This window comes from Dermacentor silvarum, chromosome 10, assembly GCF_013339745.2.
Source record: "Dermacentor silvarum isolate Dsil-2018 chromosome 10, BIME_Dsil_1.4, whole genome shotgun sequence".
Taxonomy (NCBI): Eukaryota; Metazoa; Arthropoda; class Arachnida; order Ixodida; family Ixodidae; genus Dermacentor; species Dermacentor silvarum.
Window position 1 is genome coordinate 14,457,903 of NC_051163.1, and position 20,318 is coordinate 14,478,220.

At 48.0% G+C, this 20,318-nt stretch overlaps 1 protein-coding gene across 1 annotated transcript in view; it reads left to right on the forward strand.

The window, feature by feature from the left end:
* LOC119466635 (ATP-binding cassette sub-family C member 2) overlaps positions 1-20,318 on the forward strand; it is a 169,732-nt gene that overhangs the window by 107,683 nt on the left and 41,731 nt on the right. Inside the window, 10 exon segments of the mRNA XM_049657463.1 lie at positions 602-853; positions 4,468-4,671; positions 6,590-6,736; positions 7,537-7,633; positions 9,494-9,696; positions 11,026-11,202; positions 11,997-12,164; positions 12,881-13,062; positions 15,077-15,152; positions 17,194-17,404. Of these exon segments, the coding sequence (XP_049513420.1) occupies positions 602-853; positions 4,468-4,671; positions 6,590-6,736; positions 7,537-7,633; positions 9,494-9,696; positions 11,026-11,202; positions 11,997-12,164; positions 12,881-13,062; positions 15,077-15,152; positions 17,194-17,404 (1,717 nt within the window).

The window sequence follows — 20,318 nt, forward strand, 5'->3', positions numbered from 1 at the left end:
AAGTTCCCTAGGTAAAACAAGAGCGAGCCACAATGTGCTCAGCTAGTCGACTCTTCGCGACGCCCCACGACAGCCGCGGTATCCGCGCTACGTAGGAGTTCGCAGTCACATGCAAATGCAGAGTTTGCTCTGTGCACGACTCGGCTAGAGTGCGCGCTCGCGCTCATATGCTCCTGTTTGTCTGCTACGCGGTGCGGGTCGGCTTTGTCCTTCACCAGCTTGAACAACGGATAGTAGCCACATCCAACTTTCACATTTTGAGGGGCGATCACTAGCTCATTCCGAAACGACCCCCCCCCCCCCCCCTAGCGTGAGCTTGCAATTGATGACGTTACTTGGCGCTCTTAACGCACTTGGACGTTAAGCAGAATATCACGGCGATGGCGACGTCGACGGCAAAAATTCGCCTGGAGAATACCTGTAATGTTATCGCAAAAATAAATCTTACATTAGAATATGCGCTGTAACGCTTTTCAATAACATCAGGACCTATTCTAAGGACAACTGTAAACTGCGAACTACATACTTTTTTTTTCTTTTTTCACACTGAAGAGAGTGCCAACGAAACCAGCCGAGTTCATGCCGCATCCCGTTCACGCAGGCGACGCTGCTGCCACCCGCGGCTGCCCAACCCACTGGCTACGTGGCTTCGATACTGGCCGTGGACTGCGTGCAGCTCTACCAGTGCGTCTACGCCCTGCCGCTGCCTTTTTTCGGTGTCTTGACGCTGCCGCTGCTCTTCTGGATGTTGTCGGAGAGGGCGGGCGTTGTGCCCGCGATGTGCTGCGCAGCCTGGGCGTTCGTGACGCTCCTGGCACCCTTGGCCTTACTGTACGCACAAAATCGCTTCTGGGTGAGCACGCCATCACCATGAACCGTCTGTGAGACCAGCACGCACTATAGCCATCGGTAGCCGAACTGAGCTTAAGGAGCGCGCACTGTCCTTGGGTCAGGCGGTTTGGTTCGACGGTGATTCTACGTTCCGATCCTGAGCTTCATCATCAGCCTATTTGATATCCGCTGCACGGCGACGGCTTTTGCCAGTGATATGCAAATTAACGCAATAGCTCCTGACCCCATCTTATGCCCTTGAGTTTTATATTCTCACTGCGTCATAATCGTCTGCCATCCTCGACAGGATTTTGCTTCCCTTTGCATACGCTCTGTAACTCTAACGGAGCAACGGCTATCTCTCTATACACTACACGGCGTACCCCACGCCACTGTTTCCTCCTAATCTCAACAAGGTACCGGTATCTTGAGCGCCACGACATATACCTTGAGGCCGCAGCTGGATTTAGAAGACGCTACTCCTCTGCTGACAAAGATACTTGGACCATGGCCGTACGCGTCAATGGCACAGAAAGCGACGAAAGTGTTGTTGAAGTACCTGAAGTCGACAGGTCTTGGCAACCGTGTGTAGACTTGGTGCGAACCTTCAAATGTGCCCGCAACTGTGTTCTCTCTCTCTCTTTTCATCCCTATACCCCCTTCCCCCAGTGCAGGGTAGCAAACTGGACGTGCGTCTGTTTAATCTCCCTGCCTTTCCTTTCTTCTATTTCTCTCTCCCTCTCTCTCTCTCTCGACAAACAACGCCAGACTCTCCAGTGTGCCTTGAGCAGACTCAACGCTCGGCCTTTTACTGAAACAAAGGCCCTGGAAACCTGGATTCACAGCTCCATCAACCCAGAAAGCCACACGAGCTTTTCCACAGTATCTGAAGGCGACAGTCTTGATGACCCGACTGTGTATGGATACGCTGCACCTTGCTTACCGAGCTTTATTCATCTTTACTCTCATGCTCTCTCTCTCTTTCGCCTCCCCATCCCCCTTTCCACGTGTACTATAGCAAACTGGACGAATTCTAGTTAAATTCCCTGTCCTTCCTTCCTTCCCAACCTTTTTCTCTTTCTCGCTCTACCACCCACCATTTGCTCTCCAATACACACAGTTATCTTTCTGCCTTTTATTCTTATGACTACCATTTCATCACTCTGCACGATCCGTAACACCTTCTCAAGTTTCTTTGTTAACTTCGAAGTTTCGGCCCCGTATAGTAATGCTGGTACAGTGCAGCGACTTTTTTTTAGAAGTGTACAATCTCAGTTTAATGTTTCTTATGCTTGCCTAGGAGAAACGTGGCACTGTGATGTTGTTGAATCATTTGTGACACATATGCAGCATCCATATTTCCACATTCACTTGACTGCTGTAAAGACAACGTGTCCACGACATCAAGACGATAAAAATTCACTTTCGCCCGACAGGCGCAGCACTGATTACGATAGCAAATTATTAGACAGCTATACGACGTAAGGTTAGTCGTTTTAACGACTAACCTGCTGTAAACACCAACTGCTGTAAAACTGCTGTAAACATTCGACAACCAACTAAATTAACAAACACGTTGTCACGTGTGCTGCCGCTTTTCATCAGGCCAGCGGTCTGACTCGCAGTCAGAACGCTGGCCTGACGAAAAGCGGCAGCAGCGGCTAGTGAATTCCCCTTCGTGCCGCCTCTCGCTTAAACGCCAACTAAGCGCGCGAGGACAGAGCGCACACGAAGCCATCAGCTATTAAGGTCGGCTACCCTTCGAACCCAGCGCACATTGCCTCCCAGACAGGACGCAAGCGGCCGCGCTCCGCCGCCGCAGCTGGGGAAGAGCAGACGCGTACTAACATGCTCCCTCCCCCTCCTAGCGCACGCACATCTACCCGGTCCCACCTTCGGGCGCGTGAGAAGACCCCCAGCGCGTACCCTCACCACCTTCCTTCCTTAAGAGCGCGAGAAGACAGTGCCGCATCAAGCAACCATCCTTCTCGGCTTACCCTCGTGAGCTTTCTCTGGCACCTGCAGCATAAGGCGCGCGGCCACGATGTTATCGCACTCGGGCTTTACACGAAACATCACGGTGGAAATTCACCTGGGGTGTCCATATAGTAACTATTGCAATAAAAAAAGAGAGAGCAGAGTGCAAAGCAGACAAATCCAATGATCTCATACATGGGCTTCGAATTTTTGTCTACAGTTATGCACAGCATATTATCACAGAGTACCCGCACTATCACTGACTGATGCCTCCCCCAGTTGACCGCTTATACCTTCCCGACGGACGCCTTATATCAGTGAGCAAAGTGCTGGATCAGGGTGGTGCCCTGCTAAGCTCAGGCATGCCGTCGGCGCCCATTTCTTGTACAGAGATTTCATCGACTTCCTCTGCATGCCAGTTCCTAGTTGTGTTTGTGTGCCAGTTCTGTGTTATGCATTCCACTTAAGTTAGAGGGCAAGTGTGCATTTGAATGTCATTTCTGCGTTAAGTTTTTATTGCGATAGCAATTATATGGACACTTCAACCGAATTTCTGCCGTCGCCGTCGCCGTGAGGTTCCGTATAAAGTCCAAGGGCGATAAAATCGTCGCCGCGCGCCGTATGCGCAAGCGAAAGTGCGCGAGGGACGCGCGATCACGGAGAGCGAACGCGCGGCGGAAAACAAACGCGACCGTCGCGCGAAAGGCCGTGGGGGTATGGAGGGAGGGAGGCGAAAGCGCGCGGGGGACGCGCGATCACGGAGAGCGAACGCGCGGCGGAAAACAAACGCGACCGTCGCGCGAAAGGCCGTGGGGGTATGGAGGGAGGGAGGCGGGGCGACGCTCTGCTGCGGCACCAAAGGCGTATCTTGCAACCGAGCGCAAGGGGAACTGGCCACTCAATACCCCACGCGATAGCAAGAAAGCGGGAAGGCAGCGCGGGAGGGAGAGGGGAGCGCAGATTCTACTCTGCCAACAACTGCGTTCGTACTTTGCCCGGCTGTGGCGGTCGCCCGCACCGTCTCTTATCTCCACATGGCTCTGACCTTTGTATGCGCTGTGCATTCGCTGCTCAGTTTCCTGTTGAAGCGATAGACCGCACGAACCTTCGCCCGCTGCGGCGGCTGCGCTTGCTGCCAGCGTTTTGACAGTCGTTGTCTGAGGTCATTCAGTGTGATCTATTCATGGTTGCTTGTTCGCGCTGACACCACGCTTGTTAATTCTGTTAGTAAGCGAATGTGTCCAACTTTATGCGGCCGATAAAACTACTATCCCTACTCCGAATAGCTCTCTACTAATTTGCTATCGCAATTGATGCTTCGCCTTTCGGGCGAAACTGCGACATTTCTTTAATTTATAATGTGCAAATTTGGATGTCACTTATAGCTGATAAGAGTTATGTGGGATGCTCTCAGTGGGATGTGGTGACTGTATCAAATAACTAGATCATGCATCTGGTGCTTATGCCAGTGGGTACATTACATGTAAGCTTGTGATTTGCATTGAAGTGTGTGCAGTGTTTGTGGTTATCCTCATCTTGCTTACTCCTTTCTTTCGTTTCCTGAGTAATGTTTAGGATTTCTGGATTGTCGGCCCTTAAGAGGCCTGCGTTCCCGTTTGTCTTCCCTTAGCAAAAGAACGACGACACAATTTTCTGCAGGACGTGCAAATTCATGCTCGCGACGAGAGGCTGAAGTCAATGACGGATCTCCTGTCCAACATCCGGGTCGTGAAAATGTATGCCTGGGAAGACGTAATGCAAGAGAACGTGCTTCGATCGAGGAAAGTGGAGCTAAGAAGCCTGCTTGCGATCAACATGCTCAACGCTGTCCTCGATGCCCTGTGTAGCTCCTGTAGTGTCGTGGTACGGTAAAAAATGTTCACTTAGGCTAAGTGCTATCGAACGGTATCTAAACACGTGGGTATGAGTGATCCTTCAATAACATGAACGAATGCTGCTATTATTGCCAAAGCAAAGGCACTCCACGAGTGACGAGGCGTGTTTATTAGTGCTGTTGGAGTCGCTCACAAGGTAACCAGAGCGCCAGGCACTGCCTCTGTCAACATTAGGCGCATTATTCTTCTAAAAGTGCCGCAGAGGCCTCATTATGGGACCTAGTGACTGGTCTGGTAGCGGGAGCGACAAATTTGCATACCGCGCTTTCCAAGAGATACTGAAGAGAAAATTAAAGACAGAGACGTAGACATAAGCAAAGCATTGTTTTATTGCAGAAAACATTTGCTACGTGGTATGTATAAGAAAACAATTTGGGCGTCTTAATTTTATTCTACCAGTGATTAGTGCAGCAGCTCATGCGGGAAATAGAGAGCACTAGTCGAAATTGGCGCCGCTGCCAAAGTGCAGAGTAATTACCGCGCTGTGTAGGAATCGACGAGTGGGAGTTGTATGAAGTGTATATGGGTTCTGTGACGTGTGGATCTCCCAATGCACAGCCCCATTCACGTGCAACAGCAGTTCAATATTGAGCACCTTTTCCTTATTTTATATGCAGTGCATAAAGTCTGCTTCAGCTCAGGATGCAGGACACCATGTACAAATGGACTGTTCGCCCGTGCATGCAGGCATGCTAACAGCATATATATATATATATATATATATATATATAGTAGTGTGTGTGTGTGTGTGTGTGTGTGTGTGTGTGTGTGTGTGTGTGTGTGTGTGTGTGCTGTGCGTGCGTGCGTGCGTGCGTGCGTGCGTGCGTGCGTGCGTGCTGTGCGTGCTGTGCGTGCTGTGCGTGCGTGCGTGCGTGCGTGCGTGCGTGCGTGCGTGCGTGCGTGCGTGCGTGCGTGCGTGCGTGCGTGCGTGCGTGCGTGCGTGCGTGCGTGCGTGCGTGCGTGCGTGCGTGCGTGCGTGTGTGTGTGTGTGTGTGTGTGTGTGTGTGTGTGTGTGTGTGTGTGTGTGTGTGTGTGTGTGTGTGTGTGTGTGTGTGTGTGTGTGTGTGTGTGTGTGTGTGTGTGTGTGTACAGTCACCGGAAATGTTTACAGGACACGGGTCCCACGACACACGTGATTCTGCTGAGTTAAGGCACCGCTCCTAATTTAATGGATCACTGTGTACGTCGCAAAGGCTACTACGCACCAAAACATTGAATTCGAGGATACGTGCCCAGCATTGGCTTTATCGCAAATGCAGTGTCCAGTAAAATATTTTGCCAATGGACGGGCGGATGGATGGACTCAAGGAGAGATTATTGATGATGATTTCAAAAGTGTTTTATACAAAGTGGTATAAATGAATGAGTAGATGGGTGTCGGCAGATAGAATAACACACAAGCTAATCCGAAACTTAAGCCAATTAACCTGTTGCTAGCAATGCAAGCCAACGTTCTTTGCATAGGTTTATTTCGCTCTCTAGAAGCCGCAAATTATTACAAGCCATGAGGTGGTAAAGCCTACTGCAGCGGTTGCGGCAAGTGTGTTCTAGAATGATTCGATTGCAGCAGTTCACACAGTAATAATGCTATACTCGGTAACAATCCAATAGTTCAATTCAAGCTCCGCCAACTAAACAAATTTCATCTAATCTCTGTGCCTCCACGCTCCAAAAGGTAGTCTCTCGCAGACGCCGATGTTGAAAGAAGTTGGCCTCCGCAGTTACGTAACGGAAATGAGCGAATATTATTTGACTGGTGAATTTATACACATTCTCTTTGAGCTGCACAGCGGTGTTTTCGTCACGGCACTGTTAGGGTTTTCACCGACTATAGACAATCTTTCGTTTTCTTTATTCGTTCTTCTTTTTCCTTTCCTTTTTTTCAGACCACGATTATCCTCTTCTCAACTATGTCAATCTTCGAGCCTGAACGTGCACTCAATCCTCAGCTGTCTTTCTCGTGCATTTCTTTGTTGTACATCACCGACCTGACGGCCAGTAACCTTCCCATTGCCTTTAGGAACATCAGCAAGGTGCACTTTTTTTTTTTTTTTTGTAGCTACGCAGTTTGCATACTTCAACTAATGCCACTTAAGGATTACCCTTGCATTTCCCACGTCTGTACTAACTCGTTACATACGTCACGTCTACAATAAAGGTAACCCTCACTCACACACACGCCCTGCTCTCTACTTTATGTCCGTTAAACCCGCATACTTGCAGCTCCGGTAGACACTAGCGCAATATATCCCCATAGAGTCGACTCCGGTTATTTGGACTTCGTTTAATTCGACCTTTCGCTTAATTCGAAGGCACAGGAAAGTCTCCGCGAGACTTTCCTGTGACTCGTTTACTCGTTTACTTCAAACGCAAAAGCAAGCGACATCGACTAATTCGACCTCCACAGGCGCCCCCTAAAGTACGCAGTGGTTGCCAAGAGCTTGAAAACAAGAAATTCAGCAGACTGCTTCCCTATGCCTGAAGTTGTCTTTTCATCTTTTAGTGGCCGACGCTCCTCCCGCTCGTGAAGTCATCCTTTCCCGCCTGGTTTGTGTCGTATCACACTGAGGCAGCGTTTAAACATGTCGCCGGTGAACAAGAGCAAGAAGCAAAAAGATTAATATTACGGACTACTTCAGCCATGAAAAAACATTCCAATTTGTTCATTTTGCCACCGTTGCTTAATGCAACCTTTCGGATAATTCTACGAAACCTTGCGGTATCGCAAGGTCCAAAATGACGGCAGTCGACTGTAGTAACTTTTGTACAAAACTCTATAATATTCAATTTTGTGCTATATGGCCGCCACCTAAATGCATATCTCATCTTTCAGGCCGCGGTTGCACTGAGGCGAATCTCTGGATTTTGCACCACAGAAGAATATGGCGAGGAAAAGGTATCGCAAGTGAACGACTGCTTCAGTCAGAAAGGTACGAGAGTGCTGACGAAGTGCTCCTAGTGTCACGCGAATCCATTTTGCTGACATTTCGCTTACACCACTGACGTTTCTGACGATCACGAGGTCAAATGACGTTTTCACGGCGATCACGGCGATCACGTTTTCTGACGATCACGAGGACAAATCTTCGATCAGCGGCGTGGCGGCTGCGTTTCGATGGGGAGTGCAAAACACATGTTTCTAGGTGCACGTTAATGTGCCCAATATTATGGAAATTTATCCGGAGCCACCCACTACGGCGTCTCTCAACACTCCTTGAATTGATGCTTAATTGATGCGGACCATGCGAAATCTAAATTTAAGATAGTGTAAATATATACCAGCCTCCTCGCAATATTTTATGTACGCAGTACGAGTGAATGCATCACGTGAACATCGCACAATTAAATGTTTTCTACACCAAAACTGAAAAAAAAAGTCGCAACTTCGCCCGTAAAGCGACGCATCGATTCTGACTGCAAATTAGTGGACAGCTGTATGAAGTAGGGATAGTATATTTATCGGGTGTATAAACTTGTAAAAATTCCCTTACTAACTAAATTAACAAGTATGGTGTCACGCGCGCACAAGCAAGCATGAACACGTCTCACTCGATGACCGCGCACACTGGCTGTCAAAACGCTGGAGTGAGAAAGCGCGGCGGGCGTCCCCTGGGCGCCATCTTAGATAAGGCGGCGCCCAGGGGACTTGTAGCATGTACTTGGCAAATGACGCATCTTGCCTCCTAGATTTTGGTGCACGCCCTTGCGTTTTTCCCGCGTTTTTTTATAAATTGTTTTTGGCATGTTTAGATATATGTGACGCACAAAAGCATACCTGCCAACTCTCTCACATATTTCGCAAACATCAATCATTTGGGAACGTTTTATCTTATGACTTGCATCTATAGTATCCCAAAAAATGCTGTTAGCTAAAACGTTTCGCTCATCGGTCTCCGAACCTCCGTTTGGAAGTTTACCTATATTGAAAGGGTGCAAGACGGGCACTTGCTTCGAGCAAGTTGAAACAGAGAGGTTCCTGAAGCAGGAAAGTCTGCAACAGCAATGTCGCTGAAAAACTTAATGCGATATCACAAGAAAGCGTGTTTTGTTAATCTCAGCTGTTCCAACTTTGCTGGTGCTGCTTGTGTGCTGCGTCTAGACTAAACCATCGTTAATAAAGCGCATGCGTAACCAACAAAAGGCGTGTGCTCGAGGAAAGCATTAAATCAATACGTGCTACCCTCCGACCCCCCACCCCTTCGCCCGCGGTTTTGTACCCGAAGTATTTTTAAGAATTCCCTAATGCAAACCAGTGCAAACACTAATTGTAACTTGCAATCGCGAAAACTATTTTGCGTGATTACACATCTCAGGGCCATATTTGACACACAGAGGGTTTCTGACAAACTACATTGATAAAAATGCGGGACGTGAGGCGTGCGAGACCTTTAGCACCCTCTGTCGGTGTGCGTCCACTCAGCGCTACGCAACTTAACGGGCACCGCCGTTAATAGAACTCCGAAAAAAAACGTATTTAACAGTTGATATTGATAACAGTTGATTGAGTTGAAGCAGGCGCAAGTTGGAATACGCTAGCGCAAGACAGGGGTAATTGGAGATCGCAGGGAGAGGCCTTCGTCCTGCAGTGGACATAAATATAGGCTGATGATGATGATGATGATTTTAAAAATAGCCATTTGGGGACATCTTCGGCAAGTTCGAGGTCTTTGGTAAAAAAAAAAGGTCTAGTATGTTCTTGAGCAGTCACATTGTTTGAGTGAAGTTCCCAAACACTAAGAATAGCTTGCTATCGAAAGTAACAAAAACGGCTACTGCCCATTCTTCTGCAGGAGCCGTGAGCCTGGAAAAGTGCACGCTGGCATGGAGCCGCTCGACGCAAAAATCCGCGGAGCCGCAGCTGAGAAACGTGACGCTCAGCGTCGAACCCGGATCGCTCGTGGGAATCGTTGGCTTCGTCGGCAGCGGCAAGTCATCGCTACTCTCGGCCATCCTCGGAGACATGCAGTGCCTGGAAGGCAGTGTTGCACACACGGTGAGCCGCCTCGGTTGTGTGGGCGGCCCTTAGTGAAAAATAGTTGGCTTCATCCACTTGAGTTTTACTGCTTATGGCGAAAAATTACTTCATCTCCCACTAAAGGGAACCATCGCTAACTAAAGGGATGCGAAGCAGCGGGGAGATGGTTAGCTTGAGCAGAAGATAGTTTCGCGGCAGCGGCCCGGGCGCTCATCGCGGCGCTGCACAGGAGAGAGAATGAGGCGCGCGCGCTCCGTCATTTTCATACCGCGGAACTACCGTGGCGCCCCCAGCAGAGTATGCAGCTGTCACACCACCTGTCGTGCGCGCCGCTCCGGATTCCTAGAGGAGAGAAAGGGTGGAGCGTAGGAGAGGAGAGAGAGGCGGAGGGGACGCGCATGCGCTGTGGGGGTGTGGGACGCGCGCGCCGCTCCGTACAGTAGAGGATCCCTAGAGGCGAGAAAGAGGGGGGGAGCGTAGGAGAGGAGAGAGAGGGGGAGGGGACGCGCATGCGCTGTGGGGGTGTGGGACGCCGCGGGACGCAGGAGGGACGGACAAAGCCCCCGCCATAAGCTGCTTCGCATCTAATACGCTTTCAGACTGTCTTCTCCATCTTTCTGCCGTGCTTCGCGCTGCTACATTTTGATATTGAGTGGGATAAGCTAATAGCGACGTAGTAAGTTTGGCTGTAAGTGCATATGCCCACTGTTTGTGCAGTTATAAAACAGGTATAGACCTAGGTGCTCTGATGAATCCGCGTAAAACTAAAGGGCACCACTAATGCGAAGTTCGAAACCATATTCTTCTGAACGATGTACCTTCTTTGTCAAACGTACGAAGGCTACGTTGCAAATGACCGCCAGAATGACTTTGTCTAGGCATAGAGTTAATATATCCAAAAGTATACTAACTCTATGGCTCAGGGGATTTCCTTCAAGAGATTTCCTCTGTGGCTCAAAGGATAAATTTCCTGCCATAAGTTCCAACACCATGAGGATGGAAAAAAAACTTGTGCTCGCCATCCTCATGTCTGGAGGGTCAGAAGCACTGTGCACTGAAGTGCTGCATGCACACACACGTGTGTGTGTGTGTGTGTGTGTGTGTGTGTGTGTGTGTGTGTGTGTGTGTGTGTGTGTGTGTGTGTGTGTGTGTGTGTGTGTGTGTGTGTGTGTGTGTGTGTGTGGTGTGTGTGTGTGTGTGTGTGTGTGTGTGTGTGTGTGTGTGTGTGTGCGTGTGCGTGCGTGCGTGCGTGTGCGTGCGTGCGTGCGTGCGTGCGTGCGTTTGGCAACAGCGACAGAAAAAGCACCGCCATGCGCCACGACACGAAACTCTCTCTTTTCCTCGCAGGGCCGCATAGCGTACGTGCCACAGTTGCCCAACGTGCACAACATGACCATACGGGACAACATTCTCTACGGCCGGCCCATGCATCCGAGCAACTACGAACGCGTACTTCGCCGCTGCCAGCTAATGAACGACCTCAACAAGATTCCAGCGGGGGACGCAGCAGAAGTGGGCGAGAAGGTGCGTAGGCACCGCTGTGGTTTGAAACGCCGTTTTGCTAGATGCATATTGCATAGCTGCGGTTTTTCAACAGCGATATAGCTGCTATAGGCTCACTCCGCTAAACATTTTGATGTTCGCCGCTGTTACCGATGTCCGCCGCCGTACGTCGCCGGAACCATAAAGTTCTCTGTGAGCCCATCATGGTCATAGGCGTCATCATGGTCATGCGATGCACGCGTAAACAATCCACACGTTTTGCTTCTTCCGAAGTAAATGGCATTCCTATCGGCGTGATTTCGTCCCATCGCTTCCACGCCTGTTCCTGTTGCGTATTTTCGGTTTACTTCTTGTTCAGCATATAGAATACATATGCCACTTCAAAGAATAAGCATTTGGTTGTTTGTCAGCACCGTTCTCTGTGCCCTTCCGACGTCCGCTTCTTTGCGCTGTTTTCTCTGCTCAATTCAAGAAGCAACTAGCCCAAACGTGTACATCTTCTTCATTGCTAAAACTTTATTAACCCGTTGCGCTGTCCGAGAGAGTCGGTTTCCGGCTTGTAAGACCTCCGCCATATTATCTGAAAGTGCACATATGTTCATTTATCCTCGTTCATTGATTGATTGATTGATTGATTGATTGATTGATTGATTGATTGATTGATTGATGAAGTTTGCAAATGAGTGAGTGATTGACTGCGCAAGATTGAGTGTGATCAGAATTTGAAATCTCAGCAAACAAATGAGTCGTCGCACTCCCCACAACGAAAAGGGGGCATAATGATAGGTTTTCTTGCTTCTTTTAATCGGTCACAGGGAACCAATCTGAGCGGTGGCCAGAAACAGCGAATATCACTGGCTCGCGCGGCGTACAGCAACAGCGACGTGTACCTCCTCGACGACCCCCTCAGCGCACTGGACCCCGTGGTGGCCAACAGCATTTTCCGCGATGTCCTGGGTCCATCCTCCCTTCTCAGGAACAAGGTCAGCTACCAGGCTTCCTTTCTTTATAGCATGGTACACGAGTACACGAGCGTTCCGTGCCAGTTGGAATGCATCTGCCATGGCCGGGAGTCGAACCCGAGAGGTAGTGCTCAACAACAGAACACTGGAGATGTGCACACTGACCCACCGCGGCCAGTATGAGCACTAAATGGACCGTATGGTACAAGGAAAACGTGTGTAGTTCCTGTAAGCTAGTCTGTCTTGAGCCAAGCAAGGTTATTTCGTTTTAGTCAAGCAAAGGCCACTGATCTAAACAACTAGAGATCAATGGCAAAAGCCTGGGTCCAGTCCTGCTATTACTTTTACGTCAAGCCAAAGTTTGGATTTAGGCAGTGATCTAAGTAAACGCAAATATCTGTAACTACAGATTAGAAGTTTATTTTCAATCCACCAAAATGGGAGAGAAAGCCGTTGGCACGCAAATTTAGCTAGTATAAACGGGTATCTTGATTTTAAAGACAACCTATCATGAACACAGGGAAAAGATACGCGATAAGAAATGCAGCTGTCACTAACTTGTTAGCACTGTTCTTTAGGTAATTGATAATTGATAGGTCTTAAACTAGGTGATTCGCATACTGGTTTTGTAGTTGTTGCAATTGTCTGTGACTGCTGCGCCTGCATTTATTAGCCTTGACATAGCTGCCATTGACGCTTTCCTCAGGAGTGTTTCATTTGACATACGTCCGTTTCAGACCCGCATTATGGTTTGCAACCAAGGAAAGTACTTGGGTCACATGGATAAAATTGTATTCGTCCACGAGAAGAAAGCAACGGTGTACGCATCTGTTGACGACCTGCTGAAAGACCCAGCGTCGCCGCAGAATTTCCGCACGGCTTTAAAGCAAAGGCTGATGTCATCCACTGCCGCGGAAAAGTAAGGTCCTAAGCGGAAAGCCCCACTCAGAGCACACGCGTATCATTGCACACAATATGAGCACACTGCGTGTCCTTTCGAACAGCGGTGTCATTGAAACGTCGATCATGCTCACGTCACACATTTCTAATAATGTCTTTTCTCGTATTTAGGCATTTCTAACGGAGGAAACATCGTTTAAACATCCATTATTCTATGGATGCCGAAGGCATCCATAGAATTATATTTGCTGATGAAAAACTAGACCTGAACAAACGCTTCAAAATCCGTGAAGTCATAAGGCGCTAATGTGGTGACCTCAAGGTGGCGGCACCGCCACCTTTCCTTTGCGGTTGCCTCTTTTGTGCCCTCTCAAGACTCCTCTCAAAGTAATGCCTAATCTACTTGAAATTCTAGCAACTTTAGATACTAACAAAGCTTTGCTTTGGAATGACAAGTTCATATGTTGTTTATTTTGCACGAAGGGTGTTGTTTAAAAGTTGGACCCCATAACTCTCATAGGAGTTTTAAAGGGGGACCCTGATTATACACTTTTATATAAACACAATGAGCGCGTGAATAAAGAAATAAAGAAAAAATACAATGTTTGCGACCGTACAGATCAATCGCGTTTTGAGTGACTGAGTGATACAAGCATGAAATAGCGAAGGTTAGTTTTGCAACAGATGAATTACTGTCGTGATGTTACATCTGTCCGTAATTGATTACACAGCTCCGCTGCAGTGTACGAAACTGAAAATGAGCCATAATTAGCACGGGTGTTTGGTATACCGGGGTCGTTGCTCGCGTATGTAATATTATAAGTAATTTCTCACTAAAAACAAAATAACTTTAGGCATGATTTTCTAAAGCAAGGCGAGAACATGGTAATCAGTGCAATTGTTTACGGGTACTGCATTAAGCATTGAATAAGCGAGTCTAAGCGAGTACATTATTTTAGTAGAGCATAGCTCCAAGCACAGTAATTTGCTCAACAACAATGGACATAATAAGGCGACGTGGCACCCGAGTCCATAAGTGGTAATTGCGAACGAAATATGCGAATTATGAAGCTAATATAGAGAGTCCGATATCTGTGTAATGGTAAGGCGAGGCGCAATTTATTAAGTGCCGGGGTTTTCTTGTAGACAGTGACTGTAGTCTCGTGAATGTGCTTATGCCGTTGTAGCTGGTTGTCAAGATAAACTCTTAATTCTCATGTTGTTAACCCTCTGCAAAGGACAGATATAGTTTTTAAAATTTGTGTTCTTTAATCGGGGTTTCTCGCGCTGAAGACTATGCAGTTACTTTTACCTATATTTGCCCGAAGACGATTTATTCAAGCCAGTTCGACAGCTTTCGTAGAACAGCGTTAGCTATTTTGTAAATTTCAGTTCCCATTTCCGCCATTGAGAAAATATTCGTATCATCTGCCTGTAAGACGCCACCTTCGGAGATATAGTGGGGTAAATCGCTGATATATAAGACAAAACCTACTTACCACAAGTATTCCTATTTAGTGAATAATTAATTAAATTCTAGAGTTTTACATGCCAAAGCCAGGATTTGATTATGAGGCACGCTGTAGTGGGGTGCTCCGGATTAGTTTTGACCACCTTGGGTACTTTAGCGTCAACATAATGCACAGTACACGTTTTCTTTTTTCTTTTTTTTTTGCATTCGGCATTTGGCCTTCATCGCAATGCGACCACCGGGATCGAACCTACGAATTCGAGCTCAGCAGAGGAACACCATAGCCATTGGTCTAACACAGCGTGTATCTTTTCAACCCGCTGGCAACGTCAGTGAAAAAAATAAAAAATAAAAAAAAGAACTTGATAACTCCAAATGATTGAAACGTTGGCATTTCACGAGAAAAGTTATCCGGTTCAGTACAGCAACTCTGGTCAAACCAGGATTGTACACTTTGTTCAGCTCAGCTTGAAATTCCTCTGAGCCTTAATCACCAGTCACTCATAAGCGGCTTTAGCTGTAACTTATACGATTTATTATCATTTTTTGGCTCCACTGGAAGCACTGCGCTTGATCAGGATGAAGAAAACGACGCTGCTGGACGAATAACGGAAGAAGAACTGGCTGAATCAACCAAGGTGAATGACGTCCATTCTCTTATTCGAAAGAGGGGTGTCCTAAACTTATCTTAGGAAGCTTAATGTACTAAATCATTTTGATGCAGTAGATGGGACCTATGTATTATGAAAAACTTTAAATGTATTTTCTTCCGGTAAACATAGGCGAGTAGTGCAGATAGAACGATCAGTGAACAGAGACATAATAACAAGATTTCCAAACAAACAAAAAATCGTTAGGCAAGTCCGTCACTCAGTTCGTGTCTGAAAGAAAGGGTCAAGTTGGACGTAATCTTTTCATAAGTTTCGACTCGACTATGGAATCTCCTTATTGACAGTGAAATCACACGTTTATTCAATTATAGCATAACCGAATCACATTAGGACAGCATAGTTGCGAGGAACGACGCAATTATAAGTACAATACTTTTCTTACTTTTAGGTATCAAGTATTGTAATGACATATATATATATTGTAATGAATTATTGTTTGTAATTCAACCAGGCAGAGTTGTTTGTAACCAACTCCTTCGAGACGCGCACGTTTACATTGTGGATGATCGCTGCAAGAAACATCGAATTCTTCCATATTACAGGGTAACTTGAAATATGTCGTCGGCAATATTCAAAGGTAATTGCTATAGCCACAGTACTTGTCACCATCACCCCATTTATGCCCTCCACACCAATCCTCCATCGCACGTATTGCGCTAGCTGACACTATCATTATCATATACTTGTAGCGCAGTACTTGTGACAAGCGATAATTTTCCACGTCTTTTACGGAATTCATGAACATACACTATATTTTTTTAAAAGCGACATGACTAGCGGCTAAGCCCATGTAGGCCACAAGACGTTAGCATCGTGCTTTAATACATACATCAACAGTGGCAGAACAAGCGAGGCCTAAGCCTGGAACCAACGTTTCCACAAAGGGCCATGTCTCAATTTAAATAACCACTAAGGGGGCCCTGAAACACTTTTTCAACGTAGTAAAAAGAAAACGTTGCCAATCTGTTGACGTCATGTGAAACGTCGCTGAAACGTTTAGCAATAATACTTGGCTCACATGTCGGCAACGTTGTGGAAACGTTGTCGACATGTGAGCCAAATATTATTGCATTGCATGCAGCAGGGAATTTACAACCTCGTGTCAAAAGCAGTGAACAGTCGCTTGCCCTCGCATCCGCAATGTGATCATCGAAAGCAGTAGACCGACCGACGCTATTGGCTGGTTTGGGATCGCGACAACATTGTCCTTGTCAACATTGTCATTGACAACATTGTCGCGACATTGTCAGTAATACATAATTACTGATTTTGAGCTCAATAATTGACAAATAAATGCCACCGATATAAAAAAAAACAGAAAAATAAGTTCACCTTTGCACTGCGCGTACTTGCGTCTGCTGGGTGTGGCCTCCGAGATGGCAGTTGTATGCTGCACGTGGGCTCCACGATCAGCTCCGGCCGCGCGCCGTTTTGCCAGAACCAATCACGGAGGCCACCTGCTGCGCAGAGTAGTCTACCGCGGCCATCACGGGGCGCCGCGACAAGAGCTTTCGCCGCCGCGACACTCAATTTTTGGGCGGGATTTACCCTCTTGGTGTCTCTGTTGTGTAGCTTCGAGCGCGATAGCGGAGACGAAAAGAGAAAGTCGGGTATCAGGTGCGATAACTCCACTTATAGTTGAAGGAATCGAAAACGTTTTGCGGCATAACATTCGTGGGACGACGTACTTTAATAGCGAAGCCATTCTGTGATCAGTTCGATATATGTGTCAGGGCCCCTTAAAGCATAGGGTTACGGTTTTACAATTACCAATATACCTCGAGCTTTGAGTACGCGTTTTAATCGTGCGTCTGGGCGGTCGGAGGCAGGCTTCACTTGTTCAAAAAACGCATGACGGTATATAGGAACTTTTCGTGCAATCAAAATTCATTTTGGAACATATATACGAGTATAGTTTTGTTTACCGGGATACTTATGCTGTGCATGCCGGACGTGGTTGTCTAACTCAACGTTTGCTTTCTCTCAACTCGGGCGGTTACGATCGCAGACCGGCTTGCAGCTTCTCCTGGCTCTCGTACGTTGCTCGCAATGGCCCGCCGTGGCGGGTGTGGCCGTGCTAGCCGCGGCAGCCGTGGCAAATGGGATGCAGCAACTTTGGATGAAGTCGTGGACGGACGCCTCCGCCGCTGACCCCGACGGCGCAGCAGCGGCACGGTGGTACTGGGTCGGAGGACTCGTCGGCATCTGCGTCGCCAACGGTGGGCGAGTTTTCCACGCGCAACAAGTGGTTTCTCAGGTCCGAAAGGGCGCATGGAAGACTCGGTCTCGCATGGAAGACTCGCATGGAAGACATATGCAAGCATATGTTAATGGCGTTAGCATTCTTATTGTAGTTCATGCACTTTCCTGGGGCTATTTATGTTCGTTCGTCTCTTAACCGTTTTCCCGCCTACCTGTTTCACTGGGTAGTCCCGCGAATCGGTAGGGCATCGAGCTGCTGTTCTGAGGTAACAAGGGATCGAAACCAACTATCGAACCAACTTCGGTCTCTGAGTATGTGGCAATGTGTACATACGTGTCGCTCTTCAATGAACCTCCTACACACCCATATGGGTCACTGTATATTGCGGGAGTGGGTAAGTACCGCTGTTCACTGAAACTCTCAAGCCGGGTATGGCGTCACTTACCCAGTGACATGAACGCCTCTGACGCCAACTAGGGTAACTAGGTATGTGCCACTGAGAATGTGCCACTCTAATATGACGAAAAAGATTCTTTAAATTTCTTCGATGCCGGGCGGAATCGAACCAACGTCACAATATACCCTGTGCCACAATGCACAGGGTATAGGTGCCCCTTTTCAATGAACCTCTCTCACGCCATGGCGTTAACGAGGAGCGCCTTGAACGCACTGGGTATGTCCCACTGGCTATATCACCCGCCCTCTGGCTCAGCAGCTATTTGCCAAAGCCACTACGCCACAACAGCGGGGTATAACTCGTTCTCATAGTGGCAAAACGCGGTGTCGCAATATTGATTCAATGCTAGACGCATTACCATCGACGTCATCATGAGATAGGTTATGCCGAAATTTTACAGCGAAGCAGTTAAGGGCTAGGTTCCAGGAGATCGCGTCCGTGTAGTAGACCGACCGGCGTGTACAACAATTCAGATGCGTCGCGCCACCTTGTGGCGTCGTATGAAAACGTCGGGATGGCGGCGTTTTTAAACTTCGGGATCGTAAAACAATTTCAGACGCGTCGCGCCATGTGATGGCGTCGTATGAAAATGTCAGGATGGTTCGGGATCATTGAAAACTAGTGCACCACACCACGCTTTTCGCAGGAACTTATGTTTGCTTCTTCACTACGTGACGTAGCTCACCGTGGCGGGCACAGGAGCGCGTCAGCGCTAGTATGCGCACTGCGTTAGGCGTATCCGTCTCCACAAAAAAAAAAAGAAAATAGTCCTAGTCTCTCCTATATCGTCTGTAGGTTCTTTTTGCGTTAGCGCACATCGCTCCGCAGTGTAGCGCCCCCCTGCGCGCCGGCTGAAAGGTGCATCGCTCCAAAGCGAAACGTACATCGCTCCAAAGCGTAGCGCCACCTTGTGGCGCCCTCTGATATCTCCGGGATTTCGGGGAGAAAAGGGGATGGCCGCGGCGCCGGCGGAAGGAGACTACCGACGATGAGCCAACACCATATTAATGGCGTTAGCATTCTTATTGAAGTTCGCGCACTTTCCTGGAACTGTGTATGTTCGTTCGTCTTTTAACCGTTTTCCCGCCTGTATGTGTCACTGGGCAGTCCAGCGAATCGGTAGGGCATCAAGCTGCTGTTCTGAGGTAACAGGGTTCGAAACCAACTATCGGACCAACTTGGGTCTCTGAGTATGTGGCAATGTTTACATACGTGCCAAGCGTAAGCGTGCCAGGACCGCGAGGCGAAAAGAAATGCGAACCGTCCATGTGGCCCCGATCCCGCCAAATGGCAACGTTTTACCGGAGCAACGGTCAATCACCACATAACACAGCTTCGCTGGTCATCCACCTTCATAGAGTGGAATGGCGCTGAATTCGCATCGAACACCGATGCAAACAAGCGCATAAACAATGCGCTTGTTTGCATCTGTGTTCGGTGCGATACGTCCTTGTCGTTCTTTGCGTGTGTCCTCCTTCCTTTGCGCATCGTTTATAATGAATCCGTTCCGACTTGCCCCAACCTGCAGTCGTTCTAACCGTAATCTGCCGCATGGCAAACGCTGCGGTTTAAAAACATATTTCCGTTTCAATTTATTTTTACTTGCGATAACAAGTTATACTTAGCGTCAACATCGCTTAGTGAAGCCTCTCGTTTCAGGCCTCTTGTGTGTCAGATGAGCCTCCGAGATGTGCAACTGAGCAAAATTACACTTGCCATAGAAAGTCATATTTAAGTACACATGTGTATCGTGCCAACGTGGACAACTCCGCATCTTCTTAGTGGGTTGTCGTCGTTAGCGAGATACACATTTGTTAACTAGAAACGAACTTGGCTCAAGACAGTGCACGCTGTTAGACTTACTGTTTGCACTGGTTCGCGTCATCTTGTATCGAGCCTCTTGGGTCTCTGGTGTGTTATCAACCAAGAAAAAAAAGCGAGAGATGGGAAAAGACGCAATAACGTGCGCACAAATGTCCGAGGAATAAGCCGTCATTCGCCGAGTACATGACACGCGGCGCTACGACGCCGCGAATTATGATAGTGGTGCTAACGTACTTGCAGTTATTAAAACAAAAGTAGCACCATGAAATTATGCGCTCCGCCTCCTCCACTCCTACCTGTTTCATTCAAGGATGTACACAGGTAACACTAGTACTATATAAGATCTCGATAAAAAGTTTCAAGGCAGTGCCATTCTTTTGCCTGTAGCCCCCGTCCTCCTCAGCCCTCCGGTATCCCGCTATTGCCCGTGCGTGATTGCCCGTGCGTGACTGCCCGTGCGTGACTGCCCGTGCGTGATTGGAATACCAACAGGCTCCCTAGCGTCGCGTCAAACACAGCACACATATCATACACACCAAACGCTGCGCTTTAAGGCCTGTCTTCAACGCAATAAAAAAAATGCAATGTTTCATCAAGCCGCGTAGCACCTAGCGCAACTTCGTCAGCGTGAGCCCGAATCGGTGTTTTA